This window comes from Eulemur rufifrons, chromosome 2 (genome assembly GCF_041146395.1).
Source record: "Eulemur rufifrons isolate Redbay chromosome 2, OSU_ERuf_1, whole genome shotgun sequence".
Classification (NCBI taxonomy): Eukaryota; Metazoa; Chordata; class Mammalia; order Primates; family Lemuridae; genus Eulemur; species Eulemur rufifrons.
Window position 1 is genome coordinate 97,264,418 of NC_090984.1, and position 22,272 is coordinate 97,286,689.

The 22,272-nt window shown below is 44.3% G+C and overlaps 1 protein-coding gene across 3 annotated transcripts in view; it reads left to right on the top strand.

Moving 5' to 3' along the window:
- The first annotated feature begins 1,644 nt into the window (after nucleotides 1-1,644).
- SMOC1 (SPARC related modular calcium binding 1) overlaps nucleotides 1,645-22,272 on the top strand; it is a 142,956-nt gene continuing 122,328 nt past the window's right edge. For all 3 annotated transcript variants that reach the window (XM_069488398.1, XM_069488383.1, XM_069488389.1), the window contains exon 1: nucleotides 1,645-1,993. In XM_069488398.1, the coding sequence (XP_069344499.1) occupies nucleotides 1,895-1,993 (99 nt within the window). In that variant the 5' untranslated portion in view covers nucleotides 1,645-1,894. The remainder of the gene's footprint in view (nucleotides 1,994-22,272) is intronic.

A 22,272-nucleotide genomic window follows, 5' to 3' on the forward strand; every position in this document is an offset into this window, starting at 1 on the left:
TTTCAGGGCTTTACGTACTCCTTCCTCTTTAATCCTGACAACAACCCATTGCGAGGAGACTATTTTTATCTCCATTTTGCAGAGGGGGGACCTGGACTCCAGACACGTCAAATGACTTGTTCACGGTTATGCCACTAGGTGGCAGACCCAGGATTTGAACCCCTGCTATCTGGCTGAAGACACTCTGACCACAGCAAGTCCCCGTAGGGGAAAAGATAGACAATTCTTTTAGAGATGTTTTCCATTTTTGTTCCAGCATCCAGTCTGGGCTTTTTTGTCTAAGGGCGCTGGGGAGCGGTGAAGCCTTTTAAGCAGGGAGCGGTGCATTTAGGTTTGCTATTTAGAAGGATGGAGGCTGAATGGAGCCAGCATGGGGAGTGGGCAAAACTGAATGCAGGAGTCAGGTGGGAAGCCCCGGGGGAGCAGAGCTAATCTTTGTCAGGACCTCTCAGGCCAGACAAGGAGGAAGAGTTAAGCGCTGGTACTTACAATCTGGTTGGAGAAAAGAACTCCTCCCTAATGAAGTGAGTAGCCTACACCAAGGAAGTAAGCACTAAGGGTTGTGCGCCACATAAGAAAATAACCATGTGTCTCTTGGGTTGAATGCAGTGGAGCACCTTGATCTGTCAGGGAGCTGCTTGATGCAGCTGTGACCATTCCCAAGACGGCCCTCTGGGGACGGCCCTGGCCAGACCCCTCCAACATCTGACTGGACCCTTTGCTGAGCTGTCCTCTCCAGGTGGGTTGGGCACCCAGAAGAGATCTCTCCCTCCTCTGACCCACCTCTGAGATCTCTGCACCCACAGACTACCTTCTCCCCATCAATACTTTTTCCTCCTTATCCCCCGCCAGAGGACCAGGGCCCCTCTGACTGCCTCTCCCAGGGCTGCTAGGCCACAGAGAGGCTGTCCCTTGCCCTCTGGGTCAGAGCGGGGAGCCAGGATGTCTGGGCCCCAATCCCGGATCACAAGGCCCACAGGGCCAGCAGTAGCCATCCCCATACACACGGGTGCTCTCCCCCTCCCCAGCCTAGCACATGCTTCACGATGTCCCCTCGAGACTTTCCTGGGGCAGGTGCTGTGAGACTCAAGGTGTCGCCCCCAGGGAGTTTCTTTGAAAGAAGTGCATGCTCCTATTCTCCACCGCCAATGCCGGTCACAGCCCACCCTGTGCGGGTCACTTGGCGACTTCCCAGTTGCTCTTGGTGTTGATGCAGCGGGGAGGTGGATTTCTCAGTGCTTTTGTGCCATAGCATTCCCCTCTGAAAAATGGGCCTACTTCACGGGGCTGTTGGGGCAACTCCATACTTGAGCTAAGAACTGTACATGCTTAGGGTATTCTTATTAGCCAGGTGAGCATTCTGGAGGGTTTAAGGCTGCTGGAGCTCTGTAAGCCTTCCGCGGACAGAAGGGCCAAGAGAAAGTTACAGGTCTCTCCTGAAGCCCCCTGCCGTAGAGCTTCTCGGTGGGGGGTTGACCACAAGCCTCCCCTCTTGCCCCTCTCCCATTGGCTTTCACCTGCCAGAGGGTCGGCTGCTACAGGCTCCTCGGCCCGTCAATCAGTCCCGCCGGGCTCCGCCCCGCCCCTCCCGGGGGTTTATAACGGGAATTCCCATGGCCCGGGCTCCGGTGTCCAACCTGCTGCCGCCGCGGCCCTGCCGAGCGGAGCGAGCGCCGCGCGCAGAGCACACGCTCGCGCCCCAGCTGCCCTCCTTGGCGGTTCATGACCGTGTCCTCTGATCGCAGCCTCCGCGAGCCCCCGCCGCAGGACCGCTGCCTGCTTGCCGCCGCGAGGGCCGCCGAGCAAAGAAGGAAGGAAGGCAGGCAGGCGCGGTGTGCGCCCGGCGGAACCCGCGACCCCTGCCCGCTGCCGGCTGCCCGGCCCGGCTGGCACCATGCTGCCCGCGCGCTGCGCCCGCCTGCTCACGCCCCACTTGCTGCTGGTGTTGGTGCAGCTGTCCCCGGCTCGCGGCCACCGCACCACGGGCCCCAGGGTAAGTGCGCCCCCAGCTGCGATCCCACCTGCGGAGGGAGGCGAGGTGGCTTTGCCCCTCATCCCCGGGGGCAGGAGGAGGGGGAAGGGAAGTGTCAGATCTTGTTGTCCTCTGCCTACTACCCGGTCGCCTGCGGGCTTCTTGGCGAAGTTCCTGAAATATATTTTTTCTCCCATCGGCGCCACCCGTCCTTTCTCACAGCACCTACCCCACCCACCCGAACTGTCACTGGTGGATTTTCTTTCCCAATCTCTTCTCCCATGGCATTTGCTCCAAGACCCTCCGAGGTGCCTCCTGCGTCCGGGAGAAGATCGCTCTCCGCCGGAGTCGGGCTTTCCTGTGGTCTCACACTGCGCCCGCTCCGGCGCACTGGCGTTCTTGGCAGGCGTGGGGGTGGTGGTGGTGGGGGGGGCGGTGCGCAGCTCTGCTCGGAGAGTTTTAGGTTACCCGGGAGCCACACAAGGACCGTGTGTTGTTGTTGTTTTAAAAAGCGATCACTGCTCGTAAACCCACAGCAGATAATTTTAATGCCCCCTCCTGCCGGGCAGGCCCTGGAGGAGGGGCAGGGGTGGGGGGCCGTGGTGAGGTGGTGGGGAAGAGCTGAACAGTGTTCAGGGGTCTCTTCCCCTGGGGTCGATGCTGGGAGGTTGAATTACTTGTTGAACCTTGGTCTGATTGGAGTTTCTGAACGACATGAAACGTGCCAATTCTGTGCACAGGACAGGCTGTCCAGGGCATTGTAAAATCTCCTGGAACCGACAGCATTGTGTTCATTTCTGGTCTAAATTATTGCTCCCCCCACCCCAATTGGTCCAATAAAGAATTTCACTGCCTTAAAAAATGTACTATTAAACCACCTAGTGGTTCGTTTGACCAAACTTAATCAAGGCAATCTCTGGCTAAACATCAGTTTATGTCAGAGCGGTTGCCTTTCAGGATAGCTGCTTGCCTCAACTGGCAGCACAGGAGACCACGTGAAAAGAGCTAGGATCTTTGTGAAAACAAGGTTGGCTCCTCAACCAACTTGTGCTTCCTTTCCTGGATATCCTTCAGCCTAGCCCCATTACCACCTGTTCATATTGCAGGTTCCTTATTCATTGCTTTTGCTATATGAGAAATCCCTATAGCTGTCGTGTGTGGCAGAAAAGCTTTGCAATACTTGAGGAGTCTTATGCCTGCCCAGATGCTGGGCTGATTACATCTGAGCCCTGCTATCACTGTGAGATCAGATTTGCAGCCACTTAGGAAAGAAAAGTGTTTGTCCCCGTGTTGGGCCGGCCCTTGCTTTTATGACCAGATGTGCAACAGCAGCAGTTAAAGTGTGGCAGATTAGATCCAGGGCGTGCCATAAATCCTCGACAGCAGGCATTCCCAAAGCTGGGGCAAGTAAGGGCTCCGGGAGTGACTTTTATGGATGCAGATGAGGATGCCTTTTAAATGAAGCTGCTTGGTTTGATATTAGGACTCGGAGCTCTTAAACTCTGAGGTCAGGCGAGCCATGCGTTCCCTCCAATAATTAGGAACAGTCAAGACAGAGACGCAGACCAGAGCACCCCGACTGAAATCTGGATGCCCGCCCACATGAGGGTCGAAAGGAGAGAGGCCCTGAGACAAATGGTGGGGGGCTCGTTTGCTGCTGGGCACGTCTAGCGTCTCAAGCCATATGGCTCTCCTTCTCTGCCTCCTGAAATCAGAGGAAGCAACTTTTAGGGGAAAGCCAGGTACTTTAGGGGAAAACAGGGGACCTTGGTTAGGGTCCTTCCAGTTTCTCTAGTTTATTAATTTGAAAGAAGTGATAGAACATAAGCAGAAACTGTAAATAGGCTCGTGTGTGTTCCAGCTGCTTCGATTTCTCTCTGCCTCTCTCTTTTTTTTCTTCTTTCTCTCTCACTTTCTCAAACATATACACACACGTGCGCTTACAAAGTTCCAAGGGGAAGCTGCTGTCTTGTCCATGTGGTTACCTGGTTGCATTTATATGCAGCAATAGGAGCTACCACTTATGAACATTTGGGCTGAGCATGTTACCTGTTCTCTTTCGAGAACAAGAACAAGAAGGTGGGTCTTTTAAATACCATTCTGCAGATGAGGAAGGGTAAGTGACTTGCTTGAATCCCTCGTGGTACATATGTAGCTCGGGGAACCAAATCCCAGTTTATATGGATTTCAAGGTTGTGCGCTTTCCACATAACCACTCAGCTGCGGGGAGTGTCCATCCAACCAGCGATGCTGTCCCTGTTAAAGGAAGAGACAGCTCGATGAGAAAACAGAGAGCCCAGATGTATCGGGTGAGCCTGTAGAGAAGGTATTCTTAATATTTTTCCGTGTTTGTGTTGCTAAAGCGTGACATTTGAATTTCAGCCTATCCCCAAAGACTCCAGTTCTCTTTGAAAGCTTCTTGGTAACCCCAGAAGGGTGGCTCTGGCTGAGAGCAGCGGCATCGTAGGAGGAGCAGAAACATCTGGCTTGTTGCAGTATCCCTTGGGCACTCCTAGGTCTCTTCTGTTAATCTTTTGAGTGACAGAGGCTTAAGGATTGGCATCTTTTCCAGCTGGCTTTCTAGGAAACCAAGAGCACGCCCTTTCGGTTTAACTTTATCTGGCTCACTAATTGAGCTCCTCTGAGGCCTAGACCCCAGTCCTTGCCCCCTAACTTGCTTCCTGCCTTCCTTCATAAAATTCCTGACATTTGTTTGACTCTGGAAACCAGTGGCTATCAAGTATCAGATTGGAGGCTATTATGTAGGAAGCACCTGATTTTGGGGTCTCTCAGCTCTGAGCAGCTGCTTGGCTACCTGGGATGCTGGTCAGGACTCTTTTAATTACTGTGGAGGCAGCCATTTCTTTAATCCTGCACAATTTAGTGAAAATGTTTCAGGGGAGGATGGGATGGGGGAGGGGCTCTCCCAGGCTGATGGAGTCTGGTCTATGATCAGGCAAGTCAACTGCCTGTCTTTGTTTAATTCTCTGTCTGCTTTGGAGAGAGGGAGCTGGGTGAGGGGAGGGACTGAGCCCACCTTGTCATCAGGGTGCCCCCAGAGCTCAGCACTGGGCCAGGCACCCGATGGAGATTACTTTGTCCGTGTTTGGAATGAACAAATAAATGCAGATGATGCATATTTAACCGTGATCCAAGGGTTGCATTTTCTTGGTGCTTAAGCATGACTGCAGGCAGGAACTAGATTTAGGAAGTTTGAGAAATATAAAATGGGAAGGTCAAGAGGTCTGAGTCAGCAATTGATTTCTTTTTTATTTTATTTTTTTAATTTGAGAGATAATGTATGTATTTATTGTACACAACATGATGTTTTGAAGTACATATACATTGTGGAATGGTTATATCTAGGTAGTGAACAACTGCATTACCTCACATAGTTATCATTTTTGTAACGAGAGCACTTAACATCCACTCTCTTTGCACTTAAGAATATAATCACTTGTCATTAACTATAGTCACCTTGCTGTATAATAGATTCCTATCAAATTGTAATTTTGTACCCTTTAACCAACTTCTCCCACTCCACCCTCCCCTCCCCAAACTTTGGTAACCACTATTCCACTCTCTACTTTTATGAAATCATTTATTTTAGATTCCACATATGAGTGAGATCATGTGGTATTTGTCTTTCTATGCCTGGCTTATTTCACTTAACATAATATCCTCCAGATTCATCCTTGCTGTTGCAAATGACAGGATTTCATTCTTTTTTTATGCATGAATAGTATTCCACTGTGTATATATACCACATTTTCTTTATCTGTTCATACATTGATGGACATTTAGATTCATTCCTTATCTTCGCTATTGTAAATAATGCTGCAGTAAACACGGGAGTACAGATATCTCTTTGACATATTGATTTCATTTCCTTTGGATAAATACTTAGTAGTGAGATTGCTGGGTCATAAGACAGTTCTATTTTTAATATTTTGAGAAGCCTTCATACTATTTTCCGTAATGGCTGCACTAATTTACATTTCCACCAACAATGTGTAAGGGTTCCCTTTTCTCCACATCCTTGCCAGCACTTGTTATTTTTCCTATTTTTGATAATAGCCATTTTAGTTAGAGTGAGGTGATATCTCATTGCGGTTTTGATTTATATTTCCTTGATGACTAGTGATGTTGAGCATTTTTTATGTACCCATTGCCATTTGTATATCCTCTTCTGAGAAATGCCTGTTCAGGTCTTTTGCCCATTTTTTCATTGGGTTGTTTTTTTGCTATTAAGTTGTTTGTATTTTGGATATTAACCTCTATGTATTTTGGATATTAACCCCTTATCAGATATACAGCTTGTGAATATGTTCTCCCATTCTGTAGGTCATCTCTTCACTCTGTTGATTGTTTCTTCTGCTGTGCAGAAGCTTTTTAGTTTGATGTGATTCTATTTGTCTATTTTTGCTTTTGTTACCTGTGCTTTTGAGGTCTTATCCAAAAAATTTTTGTGCAGACCAATGTCATGGAGCTTCTGCTCTATGTTTTCTTTTGTAGTTTCACAGTTTTGGGTCTTATGTTTAAGTCTTTAATTCATTTTGGGTTGATTTTTGTATATGGTGAAAGATAAGGGTCTGATTTCATTTAATAAAAGGTGTTTTCCCAACACCATTTATTAAAGACTATTCTCTGCCAATTGTGTGTTCTTAGCACCTTTGTTGAAAATCAATTGGCTATAAATGGATTTATTTCTGGGCTCTGTATTCTGTTCCATATGTGTATGTGTCTGTTTTTATGCCAGTACCATGCTGTTTTGGTTTCTATAACTTTGTAGTATATTTTGAAATCAGGTAGTGTGATGCCTTTGTTCTTTTTACTCAAGATTTTCTTTGGCTATTCAGGGTCTTTTGTGGTTCCACACAAGTTTTAGGATTTTTTTTTTTCTATTTCTGTGAAGAATGTCATTGGTGTTTTGATAGGGATTGCATTGAAACTGTAGATTGCTTTGGGTAGTATAGACATTTAAACACTATTTATCCTTCTAGTCCATGAACATGGGATATCTTTACGTTAATTTGAGTCTTCTTCAATCTGAAATTGATTTCTTAATTGTTTTAGGTATATTTTTTATTTATTCTCTCTCTTGATTACTTGATGCATCCTTCAAAACCCAGCTCCAACGTTACTCTCTAGGAACTTTTTGCAGAACACTCTTTTGGCTAGAATTGATCACTCTCTCCTTTGAACAACTTCTGTATCTGGTGCACTTGTGTTTTAATTTCTACGAATCCTTCTGCAGTGAGCATCTTAATATCAGGCCAGCATCTTCATCTTAGCATTGAGTTGCCCCTTCAGCACTTCATGCATGATTCTGTTTTGTTAAATGAATAAACCTGCAAGCCCCCTGAGGGCAGAATAATCTCTTATTCATCAGTGTGCTTATCACATTGTAAAGCATTCTGTAAATATTTATTGAAATGAATTGGATGGTATAGTGATGTCCAACTTGGACCCCCCTGCTCTCATTTAAACCTGAAATTGGTTACTTACAATTTTTTTCCCCCATTTTTAGGCTTTCGTTCTTTGTTTAAAAATAAGTATGTGTGGTGGTTATGGGAAGGTTGGGGGAAGAGAGACTGAACAAACAATCTTGAATAGGGAAATTGGCTTTAGCTCCACACCAACCTCTTTTTGTATCTTGCATTTGCCAAAAGTGAAGCAGCTTCTGAACTATTCCTTTCCATTTGACTAGCCTGCCCCCATGTCTGGACCAGGGTGGGTCCTCATGTCTGCTTTGATGCTCCTCTTATTGTCTGTGTGCCTGACAAGAACCCTTCTTTAACATATGGGGGGGATTTAGCTGCAATGCTACTCAGATGTTAGACCAAGAACCTGATTTAAACATTTTGGTAGAATTAACATGTGAAATTTAAAGAAACAAAATTGAGGAGGATAGGAAGAGAAAACAATCATCTTAGGAATCTCTAGGAAATGCAATCAAAATGGAAAAGACCTTGATATTATCTCGTTATCTCCTGATGTTGAATATTCGTATTTCTCATGGCCCAGCAATTTACTCCTAGGTGTGTATGCCCAAGAGGAACTCATGTCCAGCAGGAGACATATGCAACTATGTTCATAATACCACAAGCCTGGAAAGAGTCCAGTGGCCCATCAGTGGGAGGGCAGACTGTGGTGTAGTCACACAGTGGAAAATTATACTCAGCCCAGACAAATGTACAATAATGACGTGCAAAAATATGGGTGAATCTTGACAATATAATATTAAGTGAAAAAAATGTACAAAGATGCAGAATGATATCTTTTATAAACGTATAAACAACTAAAATTAAAAAAAAACTTTTTAGGAATACATATAGTTACAATAAAACCATATGAAAAGCAAAGCAAAGTAATGATGGACACAGATTCAAAGTGAGGTTAGCGTGAAGTTAGGGTGGGGAAGGGGACAGATTGGTGTGGGGACCATATGGTTGGTGTAAGTTGGTATCAATACTTTACCTTTTGGGGGGAAGAGGAGGATAGGTTTGAAGATATTTGTCCATTGTTAAAGATCTAGGAGTTGATTAAATAAAAAATAAAAGTGGCTGGGCACAGTGGCTCAGTCCTATAATCCCAGAACTTTGGGAGGCTAAGGTGGGAGGATTGCTTGAGGCCAGAAGTTCAAGATCAGCCTGGGCAACATAGTGAGACCCCATCTCTACAAAAAAATAAAAAAATTAGCTGGGCCTGGTGGCACATGCCTGTAGTCCCAGCTATTCAGAAGGCTGAGGCAGGAGGATTGCTTGAGCCCAGGAGTTGGGGGCTGCAGTGAGCTATGATTGGGTCACTGCACTTCAGCCTGGGCAACAGAATGAGACCCTGTCCTTAAAAAAGAAAAAGAAAAAAGTGGGCCCTGCATAAAGCAATGTTGAGTGTGTCACGAACCAAAGATTATGATTAATTCAAGTCTTTGTACCTGAGGTCAAAAAAAAATTTCCCTGCGTAAAGGACTCCTTTCGCACTCCCTTCTGCTTCCTCCTCCCCCTTTCCAGCTGTGCACGTGGCCCTATCTAAAATTCCCCACTGGGGAGTGGTTGTGGCTTTTGTTTCAATTATTGGCTAGTTAGACCCAGAACAGGCACAGCCCCTGGCATAAATACCTACATCACCTGGCCTAAGAGCTCATTTGTAAAGCTGAGCTGGCAGTAGGCAACCTTCCCTCCCCCTTGCGCAGGGGGGGATCAACTCTGTGTGTCTGACTCCTTAACGCTGCAGAGCAGTAATGTTCACTAGTTGATGCTGGGTCAGAGGCCTTATTTGCCAGTGCAGGGTGGAGGTAGTGACTGGGGGAGGGGGAGGCCTGTTTCTAGTTTGATGCCTGTCTTCATCCCCACCTCCTCCCCTCACCCTTCTTTGCAGGGGCTGGGGTGCATGACCCTGCTTAGCAGGTACAGGGCACCTTTTCTCCCTGGACCACATAGAGATTTATTGTTTCAGCAGCCAAGTTCTGGCATTGCTTCTAGTGGTGGGGGACGCCAGTGTGGAGGGCCCCCTCCTTCTGTGTTTGGGAGAGGACAAAGGTTGAGCTGCTGATGAGAAATTGATCAGAGCTGCTTGTGGGGCTGCCAAACAGGGTTAGCATTGTATAGTGCATGCTCTGCTGAGCCGTGAGTCACTGAGGGGATAGGAGAATTGGATCTCCATGAACGAACGCTTCCAACTGTCCCCATAAAGACCCCAAAGCAACATAGCTCATTATAGGAATTGGTTGGGTTTCCTTTGCATTGGATATCATTCTGAGCTCAGTTGCTAGATCACAAAACACCTTACCTTTGGCCACCATCAAAACTTGTTGAGTGTGGAGCCCCGTGTATTTCCCGACATCACCTTGGTTGATTTCAGCCTCCCTTTCTTGAGCCAGAGAGGGCCAGCCTCTACAAAGCAGGGAAGGCAGCACTTATCTCAGTAGAGCCTCTCCCACCATCGGGGAGGACCAGGGCTGAGCGAGGTTCCATGAGGTAATGTGTCAGGTGCTTTGAAACCTGACAGATTCTCTACAGGTGTGAGCAACTATGCCCTTCCTCCTTCAAAACCATTTTACACTACAGTGTTGATTGGATTCTATAAGATAAGGGCTGCTTTCTTTTTTAAAGTATTGACAGTAGAGAAAAACTGGACCTATTTCCCAGAATGGTTTATTTTTAGGACGAGATATACATCTCTAAGACAGTGCTGGGAGTTTAAAATAATTTATTTGGATGTTTATTGTACATCTGTTCTTGAACAATTCTGCCAAGCCTCTGGGGATAGGACACACAAGTAGGTAATAAAAGAGTGAGGTGGGGGGCTATTAAGATAAAAGGACATGAATCACTACTTCGGGTACACAGTGCCACTGACCAGCTCAAACACAATGATGCCGGTGATTTCCTTTCATCAGTGGCATTGTCTGATAGAACTTTCCACAAGGGTGGAAATGTTATATTCCTGCACTGTCCAATATTAGCTACATGTAGCTATGAATACTTGAAATGTGGTTAGTAAAACTGAGGACCTGAATTTTTAATTTAATTTGATTTTAATTAATTAAAATTTAAATGTTGCTAGCCACATGTGGCTAGCGGCTATCATACTGGACAGTGTTGGTCTCTGCCCAGCGTGCCAACCCTCATCCCCTGCCGGAGACCCCCATGTGCGGCAGACTTCAGCTGCACGGAGCCACTTTGCATTTCCTGACTCTCCCTCCCTTCTCATTTGTCTGTCAAAATCCAGCCCATCATTCAAAAGGTTCGAAAGCTATCTCCACACAGTCCTCCCAGACTGGTCTCAGGCGGAATTCTTTCAGCCCCCTGTAAGCAAAGAATTCTTTGCTTGCTCCTACGACAGCCTGTGTCCCCATATTCCCTGTATTCTGGCCGACCTAGGGCAGCCTCAGCACAGGCTTGGAGGCAGACAGACTCAAGTGTGACTCTGGCTCTGCCACTGGGCGCCTACGCTAAGTAATTTAACCTCTTGGGTCCTCAGTTTCCTGATATGTCCAATGGAGGTTACGGCATCTCTGTTCTAGGTCGGTGGGAAGGATGGCCGATGTTCATTGTATTATTAATACTTCCTATCACTGCTGTGACAAATTACCACAAACTTGTGGCTTAAATAACCCACATTTCTGAAGATCAGAAATCTGACACTGGCCTTAATGGGCTAAAACATTGGCAGGGCTGAGTTCCTTTCTGGAGGTTTTAGGAGAGAATCTATTTTCTTGCATTTCCCAGCTTCCAGAAGCTGCCTGTATTCCTTGGCTCATGGCCTCTTCCACCTTGAAAGCCAGCAATGGCTGGTCAAATCTTTCTCTGCCGTCTCTCTGGTTTTGACAACTCTGCCACCCTCTTCCCCATTTAAGGACCCTTGTGATTACATTGGGCCCACCCAGGTAATCCGGACTAATCTCCTTATTTTAAGGTTGGCTGATTAGCAACCTTAATCCTGCTTGCCAGGTAATATAGCATTGTTAGAATAAGGACACAGACATCTTTGCGGGGGCATTATTCTGTTTATCACATTCATTAAGGGCCTAGCACAGTGGCTGGCTCATAGAAAGTGCTTGATAAATGGGGGCTGATATTTTACCTGCATCTGTTAGTTTCTTTCCTTTTGGGTGAATGTCTTTTAATGGTGAAATTGCTTAATTTTCTTTATAGACTCTGTCCTGCCCAAGAGCAGGTGCTTAGTAAATGTTTATTGAATAATAGAATTTTCAATAAAGGTAGATGGTTTCTTTCCCTATAAAGATATATTGAACAGTAAAAAGAAGTAACATGCAAGCCAAAATATATGATCCCCTTTGTGCAAAAAAAAAAAAAAAAAAAGTTGATTTACAAATAGAAAAATTGGGTGGATTATATATAATACTGTCAGTGGTGGTTATCATGGGAATGTTCACTTTCTGTGAGATACATTTTAGTAATTATTAAAATAATTTTGTTTGCAATGAACATCTTTTAATCTTAGAGGAAAATAATAAAGATTAAAACATGCATGATTAAAAGACACCACCTGAACCTATCTCAGTCCAGCCTGATCCCCGAGTCACCCTTGGATTCAGTCTACATCTGACAAAAGTGGCCTCTGCTCATGTTGGGCTAACTTTTAGGGCCAGTACCATGTCTCCTGCTCATTTTCAGCATGCTTTGAGCTCAGTCTACTTTAAAGGAGAGTTTTCAATTAACCTCAGCAGGACATAACTGTAAAAAATGTATTTATTGCTGCTGGTGGGAACATAAATTAGTACAGTCGGTTTGTAGAATTACAATTGAAGTTGCACACACTCTTTGACCTTGTAATTCTGCTCTGGTAATACCCTACAGAGACATGTTCAAGGATGTTCATGGCAGCATTTTTTGGTAGTTGTAAAATATTGGAAACTGGCTAAATACCCACCAACAGAAGAATAGAAAGATAAATTATTATATACAAATAACAGATTACTGCACAGCACTGAAAATGACTAAAGCTATCCTCATTATGGATCAATTTCATAATTAAAATGTTGAGTGAAAAAGACAAATTGCAGAAAATTACATACATCATGCTACTATTTATATAAAGGTTGAAAGCATGCAAAAATTACATATTGTTTAAATGTAAAAGATGTATGAGAAAATTAAGGGTAATGATAAATACTGTATGAAGCTCAAGTTAATGGTTCAAGGCCAAGAGCTCAGGCGCTAGAGCTCCCCACTTTAGCTGGGGAAGAGGCAGCCTGGTGGGCAGGGACCACTCAAGTGAGCAGAGGCTTTGGGTACAGACCACCCAGCTACCCGACAGCCTACCTGCCCACAGCTATGGCTCTTCTCACTGTAAACCAGAGGCTTCCTCACCCTGCTCCCTCCCTTAGAGCGAACCTAGGCTCTAGGCGGAGCTGCTCCTGCCTCCAGGCTCTTGCACTAGGTACAGCCCTCCCCTCTCTGGTGCCCCCGTGCCCTTAACCCATCTCTAACCCGCATGGACATGGACCTCCCGGTCAGGGCCTCATTCTCCTTTTTCACCGAGAACCATCCCCTTCCCCCAGGCTGCAAACCACAGTTGAGAAGAGGCCTGTAGTCCTCCCATAAAAGCCAGGAAGAGCAACACACAACTTATTTATTTATTTATTTTTTTTGTGGGACTAAACACAGTTTTGTATGACTAAAAAAAAAAAAAAAAAAAATGGGTGTGAGAGCAAGGTGGGAGAGGGATGCATTGGACACAGAAGGCTTGGATTGAATGGGTAGTGGTTTTTGTTTTTAAATTGGGTGGTGACTACATGGATTTTTAAATTTCTTTTTATATATATATTAAGTAATGCATAATAAAGCTTTTCATAAAGGATTAAAATGCATTTAGATAGATCACAAATCGGTTTTAGGAACAAATAATAAAAGTGATGCTTCTGTAAAGGGTTGTCTACTAAGTGACGCTGAGCATGCTATTCATTTCCAAATTTGCAACTGCATCCCGCATCCCGAATCTGCTGGCCACTTCCCTCCTGCCCTCCTGAGACCCTGAGGCCATTTCATCCTAAGGCCATGCTTCCTCCCCTGAGCTCAGGTCCTGGTTCCCCCTGGCTGCTGTTCCTCCTCCCTGCCTGCATGGGCAGTGTTGCTGCTCCTCTCTGCACATCCCAGGCCTCTGCTCTTCTATGGTACTTGCCCTCTCTGAATGGTTAGAAATAAGGTTCATCATTTTCTCAAAGTTTGTGGCCATTCGGTTAAGGTTTCAAGAGTTGGAAAATGAAAACAGAGGATACTGAGGTAAATCTGAATTTCTGATAAACAACAAATAACGTTTGTTGTTTGTATGTGTCAGTGTGTATGTGTGTATGTGTGTGTATGTGTAAGTATGACCTAAATAAAACATTATTTGTTGTTTATCTGAAATTGAAATGTAACTGGGTATTCTGTATGGTATCTGGCAATCCTACATTAGTTCCTTTTCTTTTGTAAATTATCTGCCCAAAGTTTTTGCTAACTTAAAAAATAGGGGTGGTAGTTTTTTGTTTTTTAAATCCTAAAGATATTAATCTATTTTTCTGTCATATCTGACAAGGCCTTTCTCAGTATGTTATATAAAAAGACAATGGCTTCAGTCCACTAAAATTTCACATCTTTATGTAGCTAATCTATCATTATGGTTTCTATCTTTGGTGTCAGGCTGAGAAAGGCCTTCCCCTACTTTACAAATTACAGAAATTTGGGTGGATAAGTTTCTAAAGACTTGGGTTGCACCAGCAGCCACAAATACATGGCACACAGGTCATCTATTAATGCTCGCCATGAGTTTATGCGGCATTTTCTGTGAACTAAACTTCTTGATGCGACCCTTTGGAGAGAACGAATGCTTGTCCTGCATTTTAGAAATTCTCAGTAACATTTGGAAAGATGTGTCAACTGGAAGTATTCTGTGAAAGTAATTGGGGAAATTTATGTAAAAAATGTTAGTTGGTAAGTAGGTGATACTGGAAATGGCACTAGGGCTTTGGCAAAGAATTTAGACTCTCCTTCATCTTTGGGTCCTTTCCATTCATGAAATTTGTTTTTATTATGAAAACTTCCAAATATACATACGAAAAAGAGAGACTAGTATGATAGATTCCCATGGAATCTTCACCCACCTTCAGCAATGAACCACTCATGGCCAATCTTGTTTCTTCTACCCATCTCCCTAGTCATCCTCCCCCGACCTCCCACTCAGATTATTTTGAAGCAAATCTGACATTGTATCTTATCATCTGTAAATATTTTCATATGTATCTCTAAAAGACTAGCATTCATTAATAACAGCTAACCATAATACCATATCACAACCAAAGAATATTTATAATAATTCCCTTAATATTGTACCATCAAATAATCAACATTCAGATCTCCCTGATTATTTCTTAAGTATGCTTTTCTGTTTGTTTGAATCAAGATCCAAATAAGGTCCACATATTGCAATTGGTTGAGCTGTCTCCTAAGTCTCTTTTAATCTATGGGTTTCCCATTACCTTCTCTTTGCTTTGTAATTTATTTGTTGAATTAACAGGTCATTCAAGGGTTTCCACACTAGATTTTGCTGCTTGCATTTCTGTTGTGTTTTGTAACGTGTTCCTCTATCCTTTATATTTCTTGTAAAATGCTAGTTAGATCTATAGGCTTGATCAGGTATAGGGTTGATGTATATTTTTTGGCAAGTATATTTCATGGGAGTTGGTGTGTACTTCCATCGGGAGGTATATAACATCTTTGATGTTAGCACCCATTGATGGTCATTGCTGGGCCTGTTAATTCATTGATTTTTAAACAAGTAACAGGTTGTACCGTGAAGGGCTTCTAACTTTTGGGTGGCATTGCCATTATCTTCCTTGTCTCTGGCATTGCCATGGAGGGGTACAGAAGGCGGCGTTGTTGCCAACATTCCTTTCTCAGCGGTCTCTCGATGGGGAGGCTGCATGTGACTGCAGAGCTTTGAGAGGGAGACTCTGCCCTGAGTTCTTGGTTGGTGGGTGGTGGCCTTGGAAGGGGAGCCACCCTGGTCTCTGGTGGGAGTGGTAAGAACATGAGGGAGTTGTTTTACTCTTTAGTGCCACTCGGGAGTCTTTAAGGTGTGTAGGTGTGTAGGTGAGCTTTGTGTGTGATCTTTGGTATGTTTATATCAGTTGAGAATTTATCTTACAAGAAACAGATTTTGGACTGGCTTACACGATGAAGGGGATTCATTGGCTCAAGCAACAGAAGGTACAGATATAAGACAGGTGTCATGGGCTGAATTGTGTCTCTCCCAAATTGATGTGCTGAAGCCTTAACCCCTAGTACCTCAGAATGTGACTGTATTTGGAGATAGGGCCTTTTAAAGAGGTGATTAAGTTAAACGAGGCTGTTAGGGTGGGCCCTACTCCAGTCTGACTGGTGGCCTTATAAGAAGGGGAGGTCAGGACACACGGAGGGACACCAGGGGCGTGAGAACCCTGTGAGGAGGCAGCAAGATGGCGGCCGTCTGCAAGCCAAGGGATGAGGCCTCGGAGGAAACCAGCCCTGCCAGTACTTGATCTTGGACTGCCATCCTCCAAAACTGTGAGAAAAGAAATCTCTGTGTTTTAAGCCAGCCAGTCTGTGGTGTTTTGTTATGGCAGCCCTAGCAAACTCATGCAGTGGCTTTCAGGAGTGGCTTCATTCAGTGGCTCAGTGGTGGTACCGAACCTGCAGTGCCTTTATGTCTCTCCCTTCTGCCTTTTGTGATGTCTGTTTTGTCTCAAGTCGAGCTTTTCTCATCATAGCAAATGGCTACAGCGGTTCCATGCTTGCTGTCTGTTTTTTTTTTTAATGAGCAAATATGATTTATTATGGACGAATGGTAGGAAAAATGTTACTAATATCTATATATATATATAAGTTCCTTAAGTCATATGTAAAGAAAGACTGTTATTAAAAGTTTACTTTTCCTTTGAATCAAGCACTAGCTACCAGTTGCAGTTAGATTTTTTTTGTGCCTTCCAAATGTCAGCGCAGTTAACATTGGCTGATCAATAATAAAACACTGAACTAGGTCCCAGTGGTTATGTTCACGTCTAGAGTGTTCAGGTGATCAGGAACTCTTTTATCTGTTTGCTCTAGCTTTTAGTTCTTGGTTATATCTCTAAATCCGAAAAAAACTGAGAGGCTTCTGCTGCCCTCATGAAGGAATTAACAGCAAACAGACTCCAATTTTTTGGAATAATTACAAGTGAATATCTTGACTAAATAAACCCTGTAGCCATCAAAACAGCAGATTGAGCTGCGCTGAGTTTTGCTGCAGGTCTGGCCACATCAGCCAATCCAGCACACGCCAACCCCCATTTCATAATTGGGGCCCAGAGAAAAACTGTTTTGGGGCCTGCTGGGTGGCTGTACAACAGCCTCAGTTTCTTAGGCAGCGTAAGCTCCACTTTGCCGAGGAGCCGGTGGTAGGTGGCCTGCAGGCCAGACATTGCCAACGCCGAGAGATCGTGGGCAGACCACATTTCTGACACAGAAACCCCTTGCTGCTAGCAGGGCTTTCTGGAGGGATATTTCCAGATGAGATGGTGTATGCCAGCCACGCCTACTTTTTCCTTCTAAGAAAACACATGGGTGTGTTTAGGCCATTGATATTTAAAGTGATTATTGATATAGTTGAATTAATATCTACTATATTTGTTACTGTTTCCTATTTATTGCTGTTGTTCTTTGTTTCTATTTTTGCCTTCCACATTTTTTCTGTCTTTTGTGCTTTTAATTGAGCATTTTATATGATTCCATTTTCTCTCTTTTCTTAGTATGTCAATTACATTTTTTTTGTTTTTTACTTTTCAAAATGATTGCCCTAGAGTTTGCAATGTACAACTAGTCCAAGTTCACTTTCAAATAACACTATACCACTTCATGGGTAGTGCGAGTACCTTACAATAACAAAGTATTCCTAATTCTTCCCTCCCATCCCTTGTATCATGCTGTCATTTATTTCACTTACACATAAGCTATAATCAGTGAATACATTATTGCTATTATTATTTTGAACAAACTGTTATTTGTTAGATCAATTAAGAATAAGAAAAATAAAAGTTCTTATTTTACCTTCATTTATTCCATCTTTAATCCTCTTCCTTTTTTTACGTAGATCTGAGTTTCTGGACTGTGTCATTTTTCTTCTCTCTGAAGAACTTCTTTTAACATGTCTTACAAGGCAGATCTTCTGGCAATGAATCCCCCAGTTTTTGTTTGCCTGAGAAAGTCTATTTCTCTTTCATTTTGAAGGATAATTTTGTGGGATACAGTATTCTAGGTTGGTGTTTTTTTTCTCTCAACATTTTAAACATTTCACTGCACTCTATTTTTCCTTGAATGGTTTCTGAGGAGAATTTGAATATAATTCTTAGCTGTGTTCCTCTATAGGTAAGATGTTTTTTCTCTCTGGCTTCTTTCAAGATTTTTTCCTCTATCTTCAATTTTCTGCAGTTTGAATATTATATGCCTAGATTTTTTACATTTTCATTATCTATCTGGCTTGGTTTTCTCTGAGCTTCCTGGCTCTGTGTGATCTAGTGTCTGACATGAATTTGGGGAAACTTTCAGTCACTATTGCTTCAAACATTTTTTTCCCTTCCCTTCTTTCTCTGCATTCCATTATGCATATGTTATACCTTTTGTGGTTGTCCCAAAGTTCCTGGATAGTCTGTTCTTTTTGTTTTCTTCCCAATCTTTTTTCTCTTTGCTTTTCAGTTTTGGAAATTCTATTGTCATATCCTCAAGCTCAGAGATTCTTTCCTTTGGCATGTTCAGTCTGCTAATGGGCCTATCAAAGACAGTCTTCATATTTCTGTTATAGTGTTTTTTAAAAAAAAATATACAAGTTAGAGGATTAGTGTTATTCAATGGGCTCCAAATTTATGTATGTATTTATTTATTTATTTAGTCAGTTATTTAGACAAGGTCTTGCTCTGTTGCCCAGGCGGGAGTGCAGTGGCATAATCATAGCTCACTGCAGCCTTGAACTCCTGGGCTCAGGTGATCTTCTCACCTTGGCCTCCTGAAAGTGCGTGATTGTGTTTTTGATCTTTTGCATTTCTTCTTGGTTCTTTCTTTGAATTTCCATTTCTCTGCTTATATTACCATCTACGCCTGCATGTTGTCTACTTTTTTCATTAGATCCCTTAGCATATTAATCATAGTTTTAGAGGATTCCTGACCTGATAATTCCAACATCTCCTCCATATTTGAGTCTAGTTCTGATGCTTGCTCTATCTCTTCAAACTGTGTGTTTTGCCTTTTAATATGCTTTGTAGTTTTTTGTTGAAAAGTGGACGTGAGGTCTGGGTGCAAGGAGCCGTGACATACAGGTGTTTAGTAATGTATGGCAAGGTGTGGGGCAGGGGAGGCACGCTGTAGTCCTGCCGTCGGGTCCTGGACTTTGGCACAGTCCTGTGCCCCTGACTGTGAACTTCACAGTGCTCAGGGTTTCCTCCGCTTCAGCTGGGGCAGGATGGCTAGAGAGGGCTGGAGTTTGGTATGTCCCTTCCCTCAGGTAGTTAGGCTCTGATAAGACGGTTTCTCTTGCGGGCAGGCCTTGTTAAGAAGGGGAGACTGCTCTGTTGACTCCACAATGGCTACTTTCCCCCTCCCCCTGCTGGAAGCACAGAGGGATTTTTCTCCAATATTCACTGTGGGAACCTGGGAGGGCTTCTGGAGGTAAAACTCACCAGTGTGGAGGTCCCCCTAAGACTGGGTCCCCCTGGAGTTTTTAACTCTCAGACTTGTCCACACTGAGCCTCCAGCAAGTTGTCAGTTAGTGCTGAGATTTTCCTACCTAAATGGGTTGGGTTTAGGTACTGCTTTAGGTTTTTCCGCTGGGTTCCTGCGGAGGTCTCTGCTCTGGTAAGTTGTGATTCAGTGTATTTGCCTGTCTCTCCAATTTTGGGGACAGTGGTTTGCTCTCTGAAAGGAGAGTTGTTGATTTTCAGTTTGTTTAGCTTTTTCTTACAGAGTTCAGATGAAGTGGAGACCTCCAAGCTTCTTAAGTGCTCACCACACCCACTTTTATTCACTCTAAACACTCACAAAGAGATTGTACTCAGTGGGGGATCATGGAAACTTCTTCCCAGTTCCCGTGCAGGTGGCTGTGCTTTGAAAAGGTTGTCAGTGTGGAGGGAGGCCAAGGAAGAGAGGGAGAAGGACCAGCTGTGCCGTCTAGAGCCGGCCAGCCGTGTGGGAAGCAGCCACCCAACTGTCTAGTCTTAGGGGATATGGCTGAGGGTAGGGACTATGTTTTATTTATTTTTCCATGTTGAAGCATCTAGCAGAGAACCTGGCACAGAACTACTGTTTTTCACTATTCCAATCAACAAATTCTACAAATATTTGTTGAGCTACTACTATGTGCCAGCCAGCGTTGTTTAGGCACTGGGGAACAATAGAACAAAACAGGGAAGGAGATAGTTCCTGACTTTACAGAGCAGTACATAATAGACACTTATAATACTGACCTGACTTTTATTATGTGCCAGGTACTTTTTTAAGCCCTTTACACATATTAACCCATTTTATTATTATGACAATCTTATGAGGAAGGCATTATTGTTATCCCATATGCAGATGAGGAAACTGAGGCTCAGAGAGGTTCATTGACCTGAAATGCTTACTTTGGATAGCAGGGTGTTTTCTCATAACTCAATAATGTGATGGAAGATGTCAAGAAAATAAACATGTTCTTGCCTATCCCCAACACCCAAAGGCTCTCCCCTTGTGTTGATTATGAAAAACCTGATAACCAGATGTCCCCAGTGCTAAAGCAAGGTGAGTGGTGCATCACAGTGTAGCACGTGTCTCCATTCTTGTGCCTGCCACAGCTGATTAGGCTCATGGCCACATGCCACAATGGCCTGGTCTAGCACAGGGCCTTTTAGCCATGCCAGCTTCTAACTGTACATCAACAGCAAAATCTTGGCCTGTTCTCCAAGGAGCTGACACGCAGCAGTTAAGAATCTTGTTACATTTTGTAGACATGTATTTGTCAAAGAGTGTAATTCCTAAATTACAGTCTGTAGCTCACCTGAGATGCTACGGAGTGTAGGAAACTGCATTTCTAAAGAGTACTGCAGGTGATTCTTAGACACACTGTAGTTTAAGACTGCTTCTTTAGGCTAAAATAGTAGAAGCGAATTAAATGTATCAGTCAAGGACTGGAACCTATAGCCTATGCAATTGTGCCTTAAAATAACATGAACAACTCCAAATTCCATTTGCTTTTGCCAGTAGCTACTCACATATGCCAAGACAAACTCCCTTGGAAGGAAAAGAGCCTCTTGAAATCTCTGGCCTTTGCTCTCCCAGATGTTATGTTCATCTTTGAGAGTAGAGGAGCATCTTGTTTTGGGGTTGGAGCTGTTTGTATACTGATATGAAATCGGAATCTTAGCTGGGCAGCTGCCGTTCTAAAAGGATGCCCAATTCCATGGAAAACCAAATCTTAAGGGCCGCATGCAACTGCTATACCATGTGATCAAATTTAAAATGAAAGATTTTTCTCAGCTTCTTCTGCCATACTCAGGCGATGCCCAGGAAGATGAAGAGAAGTGCTGCTGTATAAATCAGTGACCATCCAGGAGGTTCCAAAGAGATGGGCTGGTTGGATCACTAAGGTGCATTGGCTCCTCTGACAATCTTTGCCTCAGGGCCTGAGGGTTTTGGACCTGAAGCACAGCTGTAATTAGGAGGACCATTTTGTTCCTTTTCTCACTCATTTATTCAGTCTTTGACTCATTTCTTCATTTACTTGTTGCAGAGGGCCTAATTTCTGCAGGTTATGCTGTGCATATTGTTGGGGCCATGGAACGGTCTGAGGAGGTCTGGGAGTTACTAATTTACCGATGGCACAGGTCTTCACTGGAGTCCCTCAGCCTTCACGTAGCGTTGGCCCAGCTGCTTCCAAGATTTGATGAGCTGGCCTATGGTGGGGCTGTGGGAGGCCAGGGGGAAGTTGTGTTTGCATGGGATCCCTGAGCTAAAAGACAAAGCACTCTTATTCCTGTTAGGGTGGGGCATCATCTCAGGGAGCAGTTCGACAAATGTCTGAGAAAGGACGTCTTTTACCAGGCTGATGTGCAAGTGCATGTTGCAAGAGGCTTTGTCCTATGTCTTTGTTTTCCAAACGCACAAGGAGCTATTCAGTGGTGCACACACCACCCTGCTGGGAAACTGGGACTTGTCACCTGGCAGAGTTCCATGAAGCATCGGTCGAGAGAGATTCCGTGTGGTTCTGCGGTGGCTCTTTGCCCTGTCTTCATCTTGAGAAGCTTATTGTAGGAAACATCTGTTGTTTTGGTCTGTCTAGCATCTATTCTCTCTTTTCTGGCCATAGAATCTCTACTTTCCTTTGGGGAACACTCCTCCCTCACTCCTTGTCCCCATGACTGAAGTGGACTGATCCCACCTCCGAGTTTTAGGTGAGTGCATGACCCGGGCTTGGTCAGTGTCTGCCCTCCCCTGGTTCAGGGCTGGTCATGTGACCCAAGCTGGGCCTATGGATTCAATTGCAATGTTGGAGCTACTGGGCAAGCGAGGCCCTGCGGCTGGTACACTCTAAAGCTGTAGGCTTGTAGTGGCCGGCAGCCATTTGGTCACCATGAAAGCAAAGCTTACCTCAGAATAAAGCCAACACAGAGCACAACAAAACTGAGAGAGGCAAGAGACAGTGTTCTTGTAGTGTATTATGAGTACCTGGATCCAGCTATGCTTAAAGTTCCCTTGAATCTCTCATTTAGATGAGTCAGTAACTTCCCGTGGTGGATTAACTGTGGGCACAGTTTCTTT